The sequence below is a fragment of the Callospermophilus lateralis genome, chromosome 2, assembly GCF_048772815.1.
Source record: "Callospermophilus lateralis isolate mCalLat2 chromosome 2, mCalLat2.hap1, whole genome shotgun sequence".
Classification (NCBI taxonomy): domain Eukaryota; kingdom Metazoa; phylum Chordata; class Mammalia; order Rodentia; family Sciuridae; genus Callospermophilus; species Callospermophilus lateralis.
The window spans coordinates 93,414,929-93,436,031 of NC_135306.1; the positions used below are offsets into that span (position 1 = coordinate 93,414,929).

The 21,103-nt window shown below is 35.2% G+C and overlaps 1 protein-coding gene and 1 pseudogene across 1 annotated transcript in view; one reads left to right on the plus strand and one right to left on the minus strand.

Annotated features, from left to right (window-relative positions):
- LOC143391011 (beta-galactosidase-1-like protein 2) overlaps positions 1–21,103 on the minus strand; it is a 49,377-nt gene that overhangs the window by 21,347 nt on the left and 6,927 nt on the right. Inside the window, exons 3-6 of the mRNA XM_077108153.1 lie at positions 17,458–17,526; positions 13,793–13,888; positions 12,463–12,571; positions 12,149–12,241 (exon numbers count right to left, since the gene is read on the minus strand). Coding sequence (XP_076964268.1) covers positions 12,149–12,241; positions 12,463–12,571; positions 13,793–13,888; positions 17,458–17,526 — 367 coding nt within the window. The remainder of the gene's footprint in view (positions 1–12,148; positions 12,242–12,462; positions 12,572–13,792; positions 13,889–17,457; positions 17,527–21,103) is intronic.
- Positions 20,100–20,241, plus strand: LOC143393264 (small nucleolar RNA SNORA42/SNORA80 family; annotated as a pseudogene).

Below are 21,103 nucleotides of genomic sequence, written 5' to 3' on the forward strand. Positions count from 1 at the left end.
CCATGAGATAGTGGCTCATTCCTAAAGTTTCAGTTGAGAGTCTGAGAAATTTAGAAGGGTTGCCAACAGTATAGTATTATAAGACTTGGAGAAAGAAACTGCAGTTTGGAGACTACCCCCCAGTAGAGGAGCCACAAAAAATTCTAGGCTTCCTGCCAAGACCAGAAGAGCAATCCCCTAGAAAAAAGGGTGAATGAGAATTTAATTTCACAAGGATATCTTAGTTTGAAATCATTGCAAATACCTGCCAGAAGCAAAAATGAATCAATCTCGGGGATGACAAAAGGCCTCAAATGATCTCATAAGCTGATGTCTGATATTGAATAAAAAAGTGACTAGGTTGAAACCATAAGAAAAATTACAAAGGAAATAGGTCCTTATGAGATTTGATCTTAGATTAATTATTAGACATAGGTTTTGAAATAGATGTAATTAATGTGTTCACGGAATTAAAAGAAAAAATGAGAAGTCTTGGCAAAGAAATAGAAATAACAAATAATCAAACAAAATCAGAAAATCATACCTTTATTGGTTGGTGCTTTTGTGACTAAAAGGACCAAACATGATTGGTCCTTTTACTGGGTTCCTTATACTGCTTGGGCAGATAAACAAGTTTGCACTAGATAAGGTCTTTCAAAGAAATTTTATCTAATATACATAGTGATTTAAGACATATACATTCAGGGAACTAGGTGATTAACATGATCCCACCTGGTACAAGAGAGATTTGATTTAATAAACACTGATTTTCTCTTTGTAAATAGAGACAATATCCCCTCTACTGGGAATCCAAAGATAATGAAGGCCTCAGGCTTATGTGCATATTTTAAAGTCTTCAAGCATTCTTCAACTACAGTCAGGTATATCCCAAGGAAGATGCTTCAGTTTGAGAAAGAAGAAAAAGAAATTTAAAACGTCTCTTTTTCCTCTTCTTATTATCTAGAAAATATAAATATATTTATGTTTTATAGTACTATTCTATAATTTATATTGGTTAGATATAGTGTGATTTTTACTATTGAGGCAAGACAAAGAGTTAAAACAGGCGAATAGGAAACTTGGGTCCCTCCAAGATCAGGTGTCTGTGTAGCAGTGCTGAGAAACTACAGACATCAAGGCCAGGCCAATTCCTGTATAAGCAGGAAAACTGTTAGTGAAATTATAGCTTGCTTAGTGCATGGATCCTATCCAAAAAAAAAAAGGCATGGTAACCTGATTGGATGAAAGGGTGTGTGAAGAGCTTTTGGACACGGATTTCCTTACCCAGGATTGGGTCATGACTAGCTTCTTTCACCCTGTAGATTCACATAAATCCCTAGAAAACAGACACCCATCAGCAACTCTTTCTTGGTACCAATCCCCCTTTGGGAATTCTGCTTTTTTGTTATTGTTGTTGTTGTTCCTGGGGATTGAACCCAGGGTTGCTTAACCACTGAACCAGTATCCAGCCCTTTTTAATATTTTATTTAGAAACAGAATCTCGCTAAGTTTCTTAGGGCCTTGCTAAGTTGCTGAGGCTAGCTTTGAACTCGCAATCCTCTTACCTCAGCCTCTTGAAGCACTGGGATTACAGATGTGCACCGCTGCACATGGCTCTGCTACCTTTATATTGCTCTTATGATTCCTGTTATTTTGCTTTCACCCTTATGTCCATGGATCTCATTCTTCAAATTTATGAGACAAAAAAACCCACCCAGTCCTGCTCGGTGCTGCATCTTTTGGGGGCTCCTCCAGGATCTATGGAAGAGTGAGTAAAATGGACCAATGATTCGCTCCCTTTTCTGGTAGCCCTAAGCTCCATTCAAATGTTTAGTCCTCTTGCTCTGAAATTATGGCATCTGTCAGTCACTTAAGCTTCTTCACAGCAAAGGAAACAATCAAGAATGTAAAGAGAGAAAGCCCACAGAATGGGAGAAAATCTTTGCCACCTGCACCTCAGATACATCATTAATCTCCAGGATATATAAAGAACTCAAAAAACTTAACACCCAAAACCAAATAACCCAATCAATAAATGGGCAAAGGAACTGAACAGGCACTTCACAGAAGAATTATGACAGGTCAACAAATATACAGAAAAATGTTCAACATCTCTAGCAGTTAGATAAATGCAAATTAAAACTATCACGAGATTTCATCTCACTTCAGTCAGAATGGCAATCATCAAGAATGCAAGCAACATGGGGCTGGGGTTGTGGCTCAGTGGCAGAGTGCTTGCCTAGCACATGTGAGGCACTGGGTTCTATTCTTAGCACCACATAAAAATAAACAAATAAAATAAAGGCATGCTGTCCATCTACAACTACCAAAATTTAAAGAAAGAATACAAGCAACAATAAATGTTGGCAGGATATGTGGGGGAAAGGTACACTCATAAATTGCTGTGGGACTGCATATTGGTGCAAACACTATGAAAAGCAGTATGGAGATTCCTAAGAAAACTTGGAAAGGAACCACCATTTGACCCAGTTATCCCACTCCTCAGTTTATACCCAAAGGACTTAAAATCAGCATACTAGTGATGCTACCACATCAATGTTTACAGCAGCTCAGTTCACAATAGTTAAACTATGGAATCAGCCTATCAACCCTTCAACAGATGAATGGATAAAGAAAATGTGGTACATTTACACTCTGCCATAAAGAGAAATGAAACTATGGCATTTGCCAATAAATGAAAAGAACTGGAGACCAATCCCAAACAATCAATGTTTTCCCTGATATGAAGATGCTAAATCACAATAAGTGGGGGCAGGGATAGGGAAGATTAGACGTACTTTGGATTAGACAAAGGGGAATGAAGGGAAGGGAGGGGGAATGGGAATAGGAAAGATGGTAGAATGAATCAGACATTACTTTCCTGTGTGTATTAATCAATTCACGACCAATGAAATTCCACATCGTGTACAACCAGAAGAATGGGAAGTTATACTCCTTACATGTATAATATGTCAAAATACATTCTACTGTAATATATAACTGGTAAGAACAAATTTTTAAAAAGACTTAACAATGTCAAAAAAAAATAAAGTGAATAGCCATTCTATAAGATTCAGATAACAGGCTTCTTGGGCCATCAGGGCCAATCCCCCTTTCCTAGGCATTGTAAATGTCAGTCCTGATTTGCTTTGGTTTCCTTTCTGTGGGAGAGAATTTGTGAGTGGGACAGAGAAAGCCTGAGACAACTGAAGGCAAAAGACTGGGGTGACTCCCCGGTGCTTCACAGAGGTTTGATATCCTGAGCCTGACCCTGGCAGCTCTCAGGAGTACCAAATGTCAACCACTATCTGTCCTTCTGTCCCTTACTTCTAGCTTCTGACTAACTTAGCCTGATGGTAGAGGGAACCCTCATCTGATATCTCTTGGATCCTGAAACAAAGTCTTGGTCTGATCCAAGGTCTTTGGGAAAGAGGTGACCAGAGCATGAACCAAACAGTCTCTTTCCTATGTGAGAAAAATGTCTCTTCCCTATGTATGCCTTGGAGTGTAGGTTATTTCCAACTACTCTATATCTCCTTCTTACCCTCAATTCTTTCACCTTCTATCAAGTACCTGAATAAAATCTCTAGGAACCTCCAGGCTTTTGACCACTTTCTGGAACCCAAATCATAAGCCTGTTCCTGGTGTCCACCTCTTAAAAAGGAACCTGTTAGGGAGATTATCAAGATAGAGCTCCCCTGGATTCAAAATTAGACTGCTTTTTCTGGGATTCCACAAAACATCTTTTCCTTTGTATTTCCCCTCATCCTGTTATGATCTAAATTAATCAATACAAGTAATACATTATAGGTTATAGATTAGGATTATAAAATATAGATCAATGAAATAGGAAAGGCAATAGGATTATAAAATAAGTGTTATAGAATTAGTAATGTTAAGTTACCTAGGTCTGCCCTAGTTATAAGAAAGAAGAAGTAACAGTAAGATAGAAGAAATAATAGTACTATAATATAATCACATAATTGTAAGACCTATGATTTAAGGTTGTTAGCAATAAGATATAGACAATATAAGGTGATAAGTGTATGCCCTTAGGTTAAATATAGTTACAGACAGTTTCAGACAAATATAGGTTAAGTTACAGATAGGTATAGGCCAGTAGAACAATAGTCAAATATAAGAAATAAGTTATAGACAAGTATAAGTAAGTACAGCCATAGTGACTCCATCTTTAGGTTCCTGTGTGAAACTCTTATATAAGATGAGTTTTTTAAATTATTAAAAAATTGTTTTTCTGTGCTTCATACACCTGCAAATGTACTCAAACCCAGGATGTACCACCACAACTGTCTTGAATCCAGGATGTGGTTGTATGGTTTTACTCTACTAAACGCTTTTTTAGCCCTTGTATCCTGCTTGCTTGCAACTCTCAGATTCCATAGGATGTGGTTTTCTTCCTTAAATATTGGAACCACAGACAATCTGGCGCTTCTATCAGAAGGCCACTTGGACTCTGAAAGAAGCATCCCTGGCCAGGAAAAGATAAGTAAAATAAAATTCTTTGATTTGTCTCAATTCAGACTTAGTATGTTTTCTAAGCAGCTGCCCCATAAAAATCCTGCAGGAAAAAAAGACCAAAAGTTTACTCTCATGAAACTATAGCAAACTATCCTTTATCTCACCTAGTTCAGGGAGCTAGATTATTTGCCTTTCTCAATTGGGGACATCAACTGGAGCACTATCAGGCTTGTCTCTCATGCAAATTGAGCAAAAAAATATGAGACCATGGTCCTGTGAGTATGAGGGTCCAAAAGACAAAGGAAACATTTAAGACAAATTTTAAGGGAACAAATAGCTGGCAAATGCCCTCTCCTTACTCCAGTAATTAGTAAGAAGTTAGTATCCTCCATTCTGAGTGAGGCCCAGTTTTCCCTCAAAAAGTTTTTCAACTGATGGTAGGCCAGCACACACAATCCAGAATTTATCACAGAAGACAAGTAGCGCATCTAAGGGTGTCATGATTTCACAGTTACAAGTCACACCTGTAAGGGCAGATAAATTTTTTTATGGCTGCCTATAGACAAGTAAGATACCAGAGGATGCCCTGGGCACAGCTGAAACAAAGATTGCAGAGGATGCCTTGTTCTCCTTTTTTTGTCCTTAAAGATGTGAAATACTCCCCCAAAGTATTTTAAGCCACATCGGTCAGAACATATAGCTCAGTAGGCTTCAGCCTTTTCCACAGCCACTCATGGAAGAGAAGTAAAAAGAAAAAATAGCAGGTGATAACTTGTTTTGAAAATTTTAGGTCAATTTGATTTTCAGACATTGAAAAATAAAACGCCTGACATTTTTCAGCACCTAAGCCTGGCCTAGTTACCAACTAGGGGATGGGAAAAATAGCCGCTGGAGAGAAACATAAACTGTAATACCATATTACAGGTGGATTTGTTTTACAAAAAGGGGGAAATGTCAAAAGTGCCCTATGTATAAGGGGTTTTTTGCCTTTCATGCTCAAAATGACTGCTTTCCCTGTTCCTTAGCTGCCTGCCTAATATCTCTCTGGAATGTAAGCTGCATGAGCAAAGTGCCCAAACTGATGTGAGACCAAAAACAAAACAAAACAAAAATGTCAATTTCAAATCCAAGCTGTTATGGGACAGAAAAGACTGTTTTCTCTTTTGTTATGCTCGGGGATTCTGCCCTTTTCCAAGTCCTTCTTTAAATGCTAGAGAAAGAAAGAAATAGGAAGGGAATCTGAAAAGTCCAGCTGCACCAGGCCCCAGACTTCTTGAGGATGCCTAAGAAGTCCACATTCTGCTTCAGGAACAACTTAGCAGGCATTGCCCAAAATCATAGGAATTCAACTTCAGGATGCTGACAAAACAGGCGCAGGAATGTCAAAAAATGCCCTAATTGCCACATGGTTTTCTCTTCTCTCTAGAAAGATATATTTTTTTTTTCTTGAAAATCTCTTCCTTAGGACTTCATGGGCTCCCACTTTAAGTATCTGAGCTGACTCTAATCTGATCCAAAAGTGCACTCTGATTCGATAAAGATGTTCTATTTGCTCTTTACTAGAGTAATTATGGCTATGCCATTGTCTCAAAGACTCTGGCTATTGCTGAGCTCAAGGCTTTTCTTATGAATTCACCTTCAGTCCTGCACCAATTAGTTTTGTTTGGTCTAACCTGAGTTTCTAGCTCCTATTTTTTTCCTGTTGTTTTTATTCAGAGGCCAGTTATCCAAGGGTTAACTTTCAAATACAATAGAAAAGGAAAGAGAATGTCTCCTGTGAAGAGATCAAAGGAGGGAGAATAAACAGTGGTTATGTTGGAAGTGGATCTGTCCCTGTGGAAGACAAGTGGCCACCTGAACCTTTGATTTCAGCATCCCCATGGATAACAGATTCTATTTCTAACATCTCCCAAATGTAAGGCTATTCCCATGTCCAAGTCATACTTTAAAAATTTCTGACAAGCTCTATTTTAATTTCTTAAGAGTTAAATCTTACAGTCTGTATAAGAAACATCTGTAGGTATTTTATCTTCTATCTGTGGGGGATCTAATACCTGGTTCAAAGCTATACAATCTTTGTTTCCTGTCTATTTTATGAATATGTGCACACCTGTGTTTATATGTTGTGTTGACATGTGTGCTTGTGTCTATATATCATGTGCATGGTACAAAAATTGGCATGTAGATAAATGAACACTCATAAATAAATAGAACTAAATTCCTTTTATTTTACATGACTTAAACTGGTTAAATAGACAATACTAAAGACTGTTTTAAATTCCTGACACATAGAGTGTTGATTTCTATAAACTGTTTAAGGTGCAATGTTCATTGCTCACAGGGTTTTTCTTCAACAGGAAAAAGATGATTAAAACGTTAAGTAGACTTGTCTGATATTTTGGTTTTCAAGGGTAACCCAAAGTTAACAACTAAAATGGGTAAATTAGACTTAATACAATGGGTTTAATCTTTATAAATGTGTTTGTTAGAAGAGACATCTGATTAATTTGCAAGGTTAAAATACTAAACATCAACTGCTAAATATAAATCCAAGTATTCTTGGCTTCTTAAAATCTGTAAGACAACATATATATGGGTCTATTAAATACATTTTTATAAATTGTTGGGTCTTCACTAAAAAACAAGGTGACTAAGAGAATTATACTTACAGGTGTTGTTCTACATGCAAGGAACAAAAAGAAACCAAGTTGTGTTTTGATGAAAAAACTATAAGAAAAGCATAAAGTATTTCATCTTATTATTGTCTAAATTCAGAAATTTCATAGATTGTTTCAGAATGTATACTTTAAAAGGTCAGCAAATAGGAAAGTTATAAGAACATTATAAATATGAAAATATATCTTAAGAAAAAATAATAGGTAAAAATAAATGTTTCTGAAAGAGAAAGTATCTTGTAGAGTAGAATAATATTTTGTCCTAGTTATAATATTTTTGTCTTAAAGTCCTTTTGAAATAAAAGACAAAACTAAGAATAAAAGAAGTTATAGAGTATCTAATTAAGTCACAAATGGTTTGTGAAAAGTAAATCTCAAAAAATTTATGGGCAATTAATTTGGCTATAATCACAGTCAAAGTTATTTAAGCATTTTTCCCTATGGTCAACTTCTAATATTTTGATAGAGAATAAAATCTAGTTCTTCACGTTTAAAAACAACAACATTCCTTAAATCATTGATGTGCTCTCATTATAACAGAGTCTACTTCATGCTCTGAGTGTAGTCCTTGCTGCTCTGACACTGCATCTTATTTTAAAACTGACACAATTTTTTCTTTTCTCCATCTTCCCCTCCCTAACATGGGGGAAGGGAGATTACATTTCTTTTCATTCTGGGCTGAGTTGTCTATCCCTGGGCTCACATACCAGAGGAAAGAAATAATTCAGTGTTGCCAAAAAATCTAAAAAAAAAAAAATAGCTCTCAAAGCTGCAAATAAATTATGACCCTAAAGAGGGGGGAAACTGAAATGTAGCCATTAAATCACTTTTTTATAAAGAACCATTGTTCTCCAGGTAATTAGTCATCTATATTTCTCCTTTGCTAACAAAGAAACAAAACTTCTTTTTCCTTTTTTTCAAAACCTTGTCTTTATTACTGGATAGACATCAGGGAGAAAGCAAAGGCCAATATTTTTTATAACATTACCTATCAAGATAACTTCTTGTGTCTATTGGGTTTACAAATCAAGTTCTTTGCTAATTTTACTTTATAACTATTACCTCTTAGTGTTTTACAGAAGTACTACTTCTATCAGAATATCCTGAGTTGAGATAATAAAGCATTACCTCCAGGATGAGAGAATATAATGCTGACTTCCAGTACTGATATTAACCATAATTAAACAAAAGGAGTAACTATAAAACTGATACCCTAGTTAAACAAAAGGAATAACTGTAAAATTATAAACATCAAAGTTACAACCTATTACTCCAATTTCAAGAATGGCAAAAGTGGACTACTAGATGTTTAAAATCCAAACTTAGAGACAAAAGTCTCTAAGTAAAAGGGCCAAGGAAAAAGTAGCCAATATTTTGACCTTTGCCCTCTAAGATCATCCAGAACTCAGGGATCAACAGGACTTATTTAAGGTCCCTGCAACTCCAGTGAGTCACCTGACCTTTTGATCAGGGGATTGTGAAGACCCTAGAGAACAGAAAGCCAACCAATGCACATTCTGCAAAGATGAAAGTCACTGGAAAGGTAAATGTCCCTGAAGTTTCAAGGGAAGCCACATGTAGTTAGCAAAACTGCCATCCTGGCAGATAGCATGACTGGTAGAAGAAAGCTAAAGGAGCCAAGAGGCTTCTCACAAGTTCCTAACAGTGATCCATGACAAAATCTCAGATGATTTTTAATAGCAGATAGGAAAAAGGTCAATTTTTTGGCCAATTTTGTCTTAAACACCTGGCAGGAAACTAACCAAAGCATAGTCATACATGGACATTAAAAAAAAAGAATGGATTTTTTAATGTAACTTGAGATATACACTTGTGTCAGTCCTCTCCCAAACAAGTAAAACTAGTAGGTTATAAAGAAAGGATTCTTGTACAAGAGCACCTGACAACTATTACAAAAGATGCCACTAGAGTCACAGGCTTGTAATGAGTCAATTTGAGACCTAAGAATTTTTCTGAACTCCTACACAGGTAAACTCTGTTTTTCACTGGAATGATTATCTAACCTTGATATTTATCCCTCAGATTGATCTAAATGATATAATGTGGCACATGAAAGCCCTGACTTTACCAAGAGAGTTGTAATTGACATGGGGACTCTTCTACCAACACAGAGGTAACAACAATGAGAAAGCTATTTTACAGAAATCCATTTTACAGAAATGGCATTCCACAGCTCAAGGGGACATCTGTGCCACTATAAAAACTAAATGTTGTGTATATGTTTCCAGCAACACTGCTAATGTTTCTAAAGTCTTGAATGGTCTAACGGTCACAAATCAAAGGTATATAACACCACATCTTAAACTCTAATAAGTACTGTCTTCATAGTCTTCAGAGGCTGGCTTATAACACTGATTGTTTCTATGTTAATTGTTTACAGATAATAATACTTTACTGTCTTGTTTATTGTTCTTCTTGCATGAACCCTGACCTATGTATACCTATTCCAATCACCCACCAACCACCATCAGGGACCTCTGGACTGCCCTGATGTGTAAGGTACCCACAGAGTCCATTAAACTCCAGATGGTCATGGAAACAAAAACTGCCATTGAGGTACTACCTGACTTCTGTAGGGGCCCATTAGACCTCTATAGAGGGATCCTAATTAGTATTTCCATCAATACTCCTAAAGTTGTCATTGCCCTTCTTCCTCAAAAGCAGTTAGGATTACCTCATCAGAATGGGGAATGAGGTGGGACAGAGTTAAAACAGACAGATAGGAAACTTGGGCCCCTCCAAGATCAAGTTTCTGTGTAGCAGGGCTAGGAGGCTACAGTCATAAAAAGTTAAGCCTCATCAAGGTCAGGCCAATTCCTGTGTAACCAGAAAAACGAACTGATAGTGAGACATCTCTTGCCTAGTGCCCAGATACCCTCCCCACAAAAGGCATGGTAACCTGATTGGATGAAAAGTTGAAAAGCTCTTGGTCTCTGAGTGCCATACTTAGGATTAGGTTAGGGCTAGCTGTAGATTTATACAAACCCCAAAACAACAGACACCCATTGGTAACCCTGCTTTTGGGACCCCTCCTCCTTTGGGAGTTCTGCCTTCTTTCTTTTACTTTCATAAATCTTATTACTTTGCTCTCACCCTGTGTTCATGGATTTCATGCTTCAAATCCATAAGACAAAGAACCCACCTAACTTTACTCAGTGCTATACTATGACCATCAAGATACACTAAATATTTGTAGAATTTTTTCCTTCATCCCATGCCTGTAGTTTAAAAAAATTACACAGAAATAATATTATTAAAGCTTTGCTGATTTACTACAAACATTGATTAAAGAAAAGAATTAAATAAAAATTTTAGAAACAAAAGTTAAACTATCCGAAGTCAAAACTTAATAGAATGAGTTTGACATTAACTTAGACAAAGCCAAAGAGAAAATTAATGAATTAGAAGATGGATTAGAGAAAAATCTAAACAGAATGATAAATATGTGATACATGATGAAAACATCTAACATTTATGTATTTGAAATACATAATACATAACCTGAGAAGAAAAGCAGCATATACATTTGAGAATTTTCCAAAACTGATAAAGACTTCAATTCACAAATTGAAGAGTAGAAAATATGCAAACTGGATAAACTAGTAAGAAAATTACACCTAGGCAATCTTAGTACTTTGTTGTGGGGAGAAAAGGATTAGGAATAGCCAGAATAAAAAAACAAACAAAACAACAACCCCCACCCAAAAAAAAACTTTACCCTCAAAGGAAAAAATGATAGCCATATTGGATGCTAGAAAAACCTACAAGGAAAATAACTACAAACCTAGGACTTTACATACAGCAAAAAATTCTCCAAAAATAATGTTAACCCAGGCATGACAGCTCATGCCTCTAATCCCAGTAATTCATGAGGCTGAGGCAGAAGGATTGCAAGTTCGAGACCAACCTCAGCAACTTAGTGAGGCCCTAAGCAACTTAGAACCCTTTCTCAAGATTTTTAAAAAGGGGTCAGGGCTGGGAATAGCCCAGTGGTAAAATGCCAGTGGGTTCTATCTCAGCACCAGAAAAGAAAAAACAAAATAATAATGGCAAACTAGATATATTTAAAACAAACAAAGGTAAAGGAGTTTGTTATGAGCACACCTGCAACAAAGAAAATACTAAAGGCAGAGAAAATTATGAGATGAAAACTCATACTTACAGAGATAGAGGGGAAGAAACAAAAAAAAATCTGAGTAAATCTAAGTGATCATTAACTCTATATAATAAAAGTAATAACAATATCTGAGGGTAAAAAATATACATAGCATTAAAACAAATGATAACAATAATACCTAAGGTAAAATGGAGTAAAATATAATCAAACTGTTCTAAGTTGATTTTCCCTGGAATTGGCAAACATATTAACTTAGATGGTAATAATTCAGGAGTAGAAACTTAACACTGTATGGAAAATATTAAAAGAACAGTGAAAAAATGCAGAGAAAGCTAGCAGAGGAGAAAACAGAATAATAAAAAATAATCAATCCAAAAGAAGAAAAAGAAAGGGACCTCAAAAAAGGTAAGACAAACAGAAAAATAATAAGATGGTAGCTTTAAATAAAATACATCGGCAATTATATTGAATGTAAACAAATCCATTGACCTCATTTACAAGGCAAGAATTTTCATAATAAACTAACAAAAACAAATTCCAATTGTATATTATAAGACATGTACCTTAAACAAATGGATACAGAAAAGTTGAAAGTATGCATTATGTAAATATCAACTAAAAGAGAGCTGAAATACCCACAGAAAATATATCTTAACATCACTTTTCGCTTTACATTAGCATTGTGTGTTCAGTCCTTACTCTAGAATGTAAATGCATGGAAAAATGAAACTGAATCTTCACTTTCATATCCCATGGTTCCTGCAAGCCTACAAGTACTCAGGATATGTTGGCTCTACAAACTTTTTATTTAGTGTTCTCATTTTGTTCGTGAGAAGAGAAGTATGTAAATACAGAGAAAACTTAAAGAAGCACTTACCTTTTTGACATATGGCATGTACTTTTTATCCAGATAATATGAACCATATTCATTCTCAACTTGCATAGCAATGATGGGGCCTCCCCGGTTATACTAAAGGTCAAGAAGATGAGAATTTGAGAGTGATTCTAATGGTAGAAAAAAGACTATATTTTCTGAGTTTACAGAGCACATGCATAGAAATAACTATGTAACTATTCTATTAGCAAATAATATTCTTCCTGCTTCAGAGTGCATAGAAAGTGGTAAGGCCTCAAGAAATCAACACAGGTGATTACTTTCCACAGTTGCATAAATGGGTGATTGGGTTTTACCTGCAATGGCAACAGCCTGGAAATCAGATGATCAAAATATAAATTCACTGCTTTAATGAAGCCCTTGTAAGTTGTCCGTAGCTTCATTTTTGGATCCTTGAGTAACCAGCTAAGATCAAAAAAGGGAGACTCAGACTTGGAATGGGAGACAAAAAAAAGAAATGTTCAAGTGTAGAAGGTTGAAAACACAGACAGCCTACATTTGTAAATACAAAATTGTACTTGTGAAGGTTTAATCCAGCTTCAAGAAAGAGCAATGGGTACCAGCTACAAACAGCTGATAAAGGTTATCCATGGTCTTTCCTCAAAATGCAAGAGTGAGGTATGTAACAATGATATAGAGCAGAACTCACCAAACTACACCCAAAGGCCAAGTCAGACATGTTGTTTCTGTAAATAAAGTTTTATTGGCAGAACGTCATAGCCAATAATTTATATATTGCCACAGGAACTTTTATGCTACATCAGCAGAATTGAATGGTAGCAATAGAGACTGCATATAGCCCATAAAGTCTAAAACATTTACAATCTGGAAGAGTTTGCCAAATTCTAGTCTAGAATAAGATTTTTTATAAAGCTATTTTGAAGCTGGGAGCAGGGGAACCTCTTTACTGGAAATTACCAGACTATAAAAAGGCATGAAGTACTGACACATGCTACAAGGTGAATAAACCTTGAACATTATGTGAAGTAAAAAAAAGACATAAAGGCCACATATTGTCTAATTCCAATTACATGAACTATCCAGAATGGGCAAATCTGTAGAGTCAAAGGGTAGAATATTGGTTGCCATTGTAACTGAAGAGGAGAAAAAATGGGGAGGGATTGAGGTACAGGGTTTTCTTTTGGGGGGATGAAACGTTCTGGAACTAGATAATGGTAGTGATGTTCAACATTTTGAATGTAGTTGATATCATGGAAAGGAATCCTTTTAAGTGGTTAAAATGGAAGATTTCTTATTATGTATATTTTACTACAATAAAAAAAGACCTGAAACAAAACAATAACAATAAAACTCCTCTTTAAAAAGGGATATTGGCCTTGATATTTGTATTGCTACCACAAACCCTAGAACTCATGAAGATATTGCTTAAGGGTAGCCATTAGTTTATTTTAAGAATAAATATAAACTCTACCCCATCTGCATTGTAGAGATGGAGGTTTATTTTAAAATACTATATAGTCCCAAATACTTTATGGTTCATTCACTATGGACAAAATAGTGCAGATAAAAAAAAAAGTACATAGAAAACAAGCAAAACACTTTGCTCTAAGTTCCATTTGAATGTGCTTATGGGGCATGTGCAGTCACCCTTAGATCACAACTTACCTGGGCAAGCCTCCAAGATCTAAGTCACTACCAATGTAGGGTCCTGGACACAGAATGACCCAGAGTCCCACCTCTGAAGCTGTGGTTATAAAAGCCCTAGGAAACAAAGCAATAACGATAACTTCACATTGAATGCTGAGATCAGTAAACCTGTTGTTTCTTTCTCTTTGCATTCTTCTGAGGTTGGAATGAATGAAACTCCCAGCCTGGCCCTCAAAAGTCCTTACAGAAGACATTCTGGAGGAGATCAACACTCAGTTAGAAATAGGCTCTGTCAAGGCACTGGAGAGAAGAGTATTAAAGTGAAAGCCCAGAAATCCTAAACAACTCCAGTATTCCCAAGCAAATCCACTAACTGTCTTGCACTTTGAATGATACCACCATCCAGGAAACGACTTAGGGCAGAAACTTACAAATCATGTTTTCACCTCATTCTTCCTCATCTCCTACTGTGTCAGGAACAAAATCATGTTTATCCTTCCTCTATATCCTACTGCTATCAGATTGGCTCATTTTGCACCTGGGTTATTAGAATGATTGACTGATTTACTTTCTTAGTTCTTATTATCGTCCAGACATTCTCCAATTACTATCAATACAGTGTCACCATGAACAATAGGACTAATATTTATGTTGTATTGGCATCAGGCACTACAGCTCAATTTAAGTTTTATACTATTTTGGATAATGGTATAAAATAGGTATCAGTGTGTTTTCTATTTTTACAGTTAAGAAAATACAGACTTTAGGGCTGGGGATGTGGCTCAAGCGGTAGCGTGCTCTCCTAGCATGCGTGCGGCCTGGGTTTAATCCTCAGTACCACATACAAACAAAGATGTCATGTCCGCCGAAAACTAAAAAATAAATATTAAAATTCTCTCTCTCTCTCTCTCTCTCTCTCTCTCTCTCTCTCTCTCGCTCTCTCTTTAAAAAAAAAAAAGAAAAGAAAATATAGACTTTAATGGTTAGAGCTTTCTCAAGGTACAATTTTGGTAAATGGGAAAACTAAAATTAAAATTCAGGCAGAGAATCTCCAGAAATGAAATTTTAATTACTCTGTTATATTGCCACTTAAAAATATTGCCAGGGTTTGGGGACATAGTTAAATAGTACTACATTTGCACACCATGCATGAAACCCCAAGTTCCATCCCCAGCAAAACACACACACACACACACACCTTCTAGAATGATCTTTCTAAATGTAAACATAAGTTTCCCAAATCAAAATTCCTCAAGTGATTCCCCAGTGCTCTTAGAATGGGTCCCAAAATCTGTAGCATGGTATATAAGGCCAAGATCTGAATATTGCTAAATCTCCAGCTTTTCTTTTTGACAGTATCTCCACTTAAAAGTAGTAGAAGAGCATTACTTGCAGATCCCAGGAAATAAGACGTGGTGCACCTCAAATAGTATATTAATCTCCATGATATAAAAAGAACTCAAAAAACCTAATGGCAAAAAAACCCCACAAATAACCCAATTAATAAAATGGACAAAGGAACTGAACAGACAATTCACAGAAGAAGAAATTCAATTGATCAACAAATATATGAAAAAATGTTCCAACATCTCTAGCAATTAGAGAAATGCAAATCAAAACTACACTGAGATTCCATCTCACTCCAGTCAGAAAAGCAGTCATCAAGAATACAAGCAACAATAAATGTTAGCAGGATGTGGGGGAAAAGGTACACTCAAACATTCCTGGTGGGTCTTCAAATTGGTGCAACCACTATGGAGATTCCTAAGAAAACTTGGAATGAAACCACCATTTGACCCAGTCATCACTCTCCTAGGATTATACCCAAAGGACTTAAAATCAGCATACTACAGTGACTTAGCCACATCACTGTTTACAGCACCACAATTCACAATAGCTGAACTATGGGACGAACCTAGGTGCCCTTCAACAGATGAATGGATAAAGAAATTGTGGTATACATACACAATGGAATAATACTTAGCTTTAAAGAAAAATGAAATTATGGCATTTGCCAGTAAATGGATGGAACTGGCAAATATCATGCTAAGTGAAATATGCCAATCCCAAAGAACCAAAGGCCAAATGTTTTCTTTGATATGCAGATGCTAATACACAATATGGGTAGGGGTAGAATAGTGGTATTTTGGAATAGACAGAGGGGAGTGATGGGAGGGGAGGGAGAATGGGGGTAGAAATGAATAGGACATGTTCATATATGATTACATGACCTACATCATGTACAACCAGATAAATATGAATTTATACTCCATTTATGTATGGTGTGTCAAAATGCATTCTACTGTTATGTATAACTAATTAGAACAAATAAAAAAATAAATAAGATGTGTGGCAGAAAGTTAACCAGAAAATCTATTCCTTTTTCTTCCCTGACATACAGCTCAACTACACTTCTAAGCCATCAAGCACTAGATGGGGCCATGTGATTGATTTCCAGCCCATAAGGTGTGAACAGAAGCAATCTCTTGCAACTTCTGAAGGAGATTCTTTGTGTTGTTTATTCAACTTGCTAGTTGGAGGCAGAAAAATTCAGTGGTTTGGAAGTTATGTATGAAAGATTATAGCAACATAAGATAGAAAAGACCCTGAAACCACCAAATTATTAACTCGAACTGAGATATATATGTACATCAGAAATATCTACTTCAAATTCTACTTGAATAAAAATAATTATTTATTGTCAATGGAATATAAGGCTTACCTTTTTTTAGCATCTGACATCACCTTAGGTGATATACACTCCACCTGAAATACCATCCAGCCCCTTCTAGTTAACTCTTGTTCAAATTTGAAACTTTCCTCAGCTGTATATGTTCACATTATCTTTCCTGATTTGTTTCCATAGTTTGGTCTGTATATCTTTGGTATGTTGTATTTGCCTGTTTTTGGCAGAGAATCTTTATTCTTTTCTGTTTGTTTGTTTTTAGTATTCTTGCACTTTATTTTTTTAATTTATTTCTTTCATACATGACAATAGTGGAATGCATTACATTCATAATTATCCATTCATAGCACAATTTTTTGTAACTCTGTATATAAAGTATGTTCACGCCAAATTATGCCATTATACATGAGCTCTCTTATTGATTGATTTTTTTTTTTTGCATTACAATTCTTAATACACCTTTATACCATGGGCTGGGGATATAGCTCAGTTGGTAGAGTGCTTGCCTTGCATGCGCAAGGACCTGGGTTCAATCCCCAGCACCAAAAAAAAAAAAAAAAAAAAATGGAGAATCTTTATTCTTGAAAGCACAGTGCTGTGTATCCATTTCCAGCACCAAAGATAATGTCAAATTGTTGCAGACACACATATTTTTGAATAAACAGTTACTCTACTTCTGTCATATCTTAGAAGTCCTATAAACTATAGCCTAGAAATCTCCTATTATTAAGTGCCAGAGCAGGTTCTATATGATAGATTAACACTGTAGAATACTGGATGAACAATTTTTAAACCATACTCTGACACTAAGATCTACGGTTCACTGGGACAGACTCCCTGCTTAAGAGGTTTTCCATCCAGGATACAAAAATTATCAGAGCTTTCTGATAGTTTTAAAAGTAGAAAATCAGGTGTCCCCTTTTATTACATCTGATTCCCAAAACCAAACCCCTGTCTCTAAGCTACAGAATTGGGCAATTAAAACATGAACACATACATCACGTCCAGGTTTCCAGTGAAATGAAATTGGCCTATTTTGGGCTCGTGAAGGTTCCAGGGAACATGCCTGAAATAGGAAAAAAAAAAAAAAAGAGAAACGTTTACTTGACCTGATTCCATACTGATTCCTCCAGTTTTAATTCCTCCAGCGCTTTAAGTTATCTCTACCATAAAAGAAGTTGAAGGTTTCAGTAAACAAATTTCTATGTGTGTACTATGTATTATCGGTAAGACTTTCTTCCTCTAATTCCCAGCAATGATCCAAGCAGCCAATATGTTGCCATGATTCTGGATTTCAGATAATAAAAGAGTGTATGTAATGTTTTCTGGATACACCCACAAATTTCTTTTTTTATATGCTCACAAAAATACCTAAAATATTTAAATCTGCATCTACAATGGGATAAAAGAAAACAATCAGGGGCTGGGGTGGTTGCTCAGTGGTAGAGCACCTGCCTCACAGATGTGAGGCCCTGGGTTCGATCCTCAGCCCCACATATAAATAAATAAAGATTAAAAACAAAAACCATGAGATACCATTTAAAAAAAAGAAAACAATCATAAAACAGAAGCTATAAAATTATGAAAAATATATAAGACTGCATTATCCTTTATTCTTTTACTTTCTTTTTTTCATTTCCTTCCTCCCTTCCTTCCTTCCTTCCTTCCTTCCTTCCTTCCTTCCTTTCTTTCTTTCTTTCTTCAGTGCTGAGCACTGAATTCAAGGTCTCACACATGCCAGGAAAGCACTTTAAGCAAGAATGAGCTAGATTCCTAGTCTCTTCATTATACAATATTACTTAAATAAAATTGAAATTATTTAAATGATAAAATTCAGCAACCAAAAACATACAATTCATAATGCCCAGCATCAATTTTAAAAATTACAAGCCATACAAAGGAATAGGAAAATATGACCCATAAATCGGGAGGAAAACTATATAGATAGTATAGAAAGTGTATTTATAGATAGATATACTGTGCATGTGTGTGTGTCTGTGTGTATGAAATGGACATACTCAGCATATAATTAAGGAAGTAAAAATATAACTTTTGGGATAAACAGTGGAGTAGATATGGCAGAATAAAAGGTAAGTTAACTTTAAAATATAACAAACTCAAAGTAGAGAAAAAAGAAGGCTGAAAAAATAACTAGGGCATAACTGACATGTGGGATCTTATCAAGAAGTCTAACATACATGTAACTAACTGGATTTGTGGGGAAGAGCAAAGCAAAAAATAGTTAAAGAAATAGGAACAAAAATTTTTAAATTTGATATTACAGATTCAATGTTTTTAATATACCACAAGTAGAATTTTTAAAAATGAATTATATTACAGCACAACATAATCAACAAATAAGAGAAAATCTTAAAAGCAACTAGAAGGGGGCTGGGGATGTGGCTCAAGCGGTGGCGCGCTCGCCTGGCATGCGTGCGGCCCGGGTTCGATCCTCAGCACCACATACAAACAAAGATGTTGTGTCTGCCAAAAATGAAAAAACTGACTAACTAAATAAATATTAAAAAAAAAAAAAGCAACTAGAGGGAAAAAATGGCATGTAACTTTGTTACCTAATCATGTATACACAAAGTTATATACTAGCATTGCTTATAATAACAAAAACTGGAAATGATATTAGGGGACAATATAAAATTTATTAAGTATATTTTGGTTTATATATAGGAACTTGAGGAGCTAAGATTATGAGCATGTAATCCAATAAACTTGAATGAATCTCTGTTCTGCCACTTCAAAGCTTATCTAATCTCTCTGAACATCAGTTTTCTCACTTAGAAATGGGAATGAAATGCATGTAAGTCTTATTATACTGCCCAACATATAATTATTTATAGCTAAGATGATTGGGATAATGAATAATGATAAAAATAGCAACAAAAATGATGACTAATGTGAAATATATTTAGCAAGAATTAAAATGATAGTGTGTATTTATATATGCAAATGTGTAAAGATGTGAATGCATTGTTATGTGAAAAGTACAAGATACTATATAGAATAGAAGCTTATTTTTGTCAAGCATAAAATAAGTATGTACTATTTTTATAGCAGAAAAAATATTCATTATTTTAAAAGTTTTAACCTATCATGTAAGTTAAAAATATTTAATCTCATTCTCTTTGTCACTTTTAAAATATTACCTATTAAAATATTAAAGTATGAATGCTTAAAATATTAAATAATATTTATATTTAAATGTTAAATATAAAAATATTTAAAGAATATATAGCCAAGAGGAATTCATAGCCTCAAAAGAGTATTAATAAATGAAAGAAAATAAAATGCTGTGAGCAGTCATCTTAACATGTTAGAAAAAAGATAAAGTGAGAATGCAATAGGATTTTTTTTGTGTGTTTTTGGTGGTACTGGGGACTTAACCAGGGACCTCTCATGTGCTAGGCAAGCACACACTACCATTGAGGTATATCCCTAGCCCTGGAATTTTTAAAATTAAAGCAAAAACATTTTAGAAGAGTTGAGTTTGTTTGTTTATTTTTTAGATGGCATCTTGCTATGTTGCTAAGGCTTACCTCAAAACTCCTGGATTTAGGTGATCCTCCCATCTCAACCTCCCAAATCCCAAGTAAGTGGGACAATAGACATGTGCAACCACATCCAGCATAGAATTTATTTTTAAAGATATGCTTTTTAAAAACGATTATGGTTTCTCATAGTGCCTCATGCCAGAGAAAACTGTGGCTCTGAACCACTGCCTGGCCTCTGCCTGTAGGCTGCTGGCACTGAAGCAGGTTACACAGTGGGAAAAAGAAAGAAACAAACAAACAATTATGATACACAAAATTACAGAGAAATTAATCAAAAGGGAACAAAGCCATAGAAAGAATTTAAAAAATGAATGTAACTAATAGAAAAACTTTAAAGAATTCTTAAGTATGAATAATGAGGTCAAACATTGAAAAAATATGTAAATTCTCAAAATTATTTTAAAGAAATTAGCAATTAAAAATATAGAGTTAAGGGGCTGGAATTGTGGCTCAGTGGTAGAGTGCTCGCCTAGGATGGGTAGGACCCGAGTTCGATTCTCAGCACCACATAAAAATAAAGGCATTGTGTTGTGTCCATCTACAAAAAAAAAAAAAAAAGATTCATTTAAAAAAAAAATAGAGAGTTAAGCATTCTGTGCAGAGACCTGTATTTCAGAGTAGACAATAATTCTGATAGCTTAAGGAAACAATTATTAGAGAAAAATCCAGATCATTAATAGAAAAAGAATGACAAAATGACAAATCACTTTGAAACCCTCCCTAAGGAAACAACTGATTTGAAAAGAGGTAAACAAGAATGGATTAAAGGTGGATGGAAAGATTTACAAAGAAAAGAGTAGACTATTGTCATCTGAACCCATTGATAAATTTAAACATCACTAGGAATAGACATAATTTGTAAACCATGAGGTTATATAAACGTATATATGCATATATATGTATTTTTTGGCAAAACATGTTGACTGTAAATATAATCAAGCCTCTGTAGCTAACTTCTATTTAAGAAGATCCAGGGATCAGAAGAACAAATTAAATAAACAATACCAAAATGAAACAGATATAGTATGAGATACCCCACAGGGAAAAAAGTCCTAGTTTATGAACAAGTCAATGCCC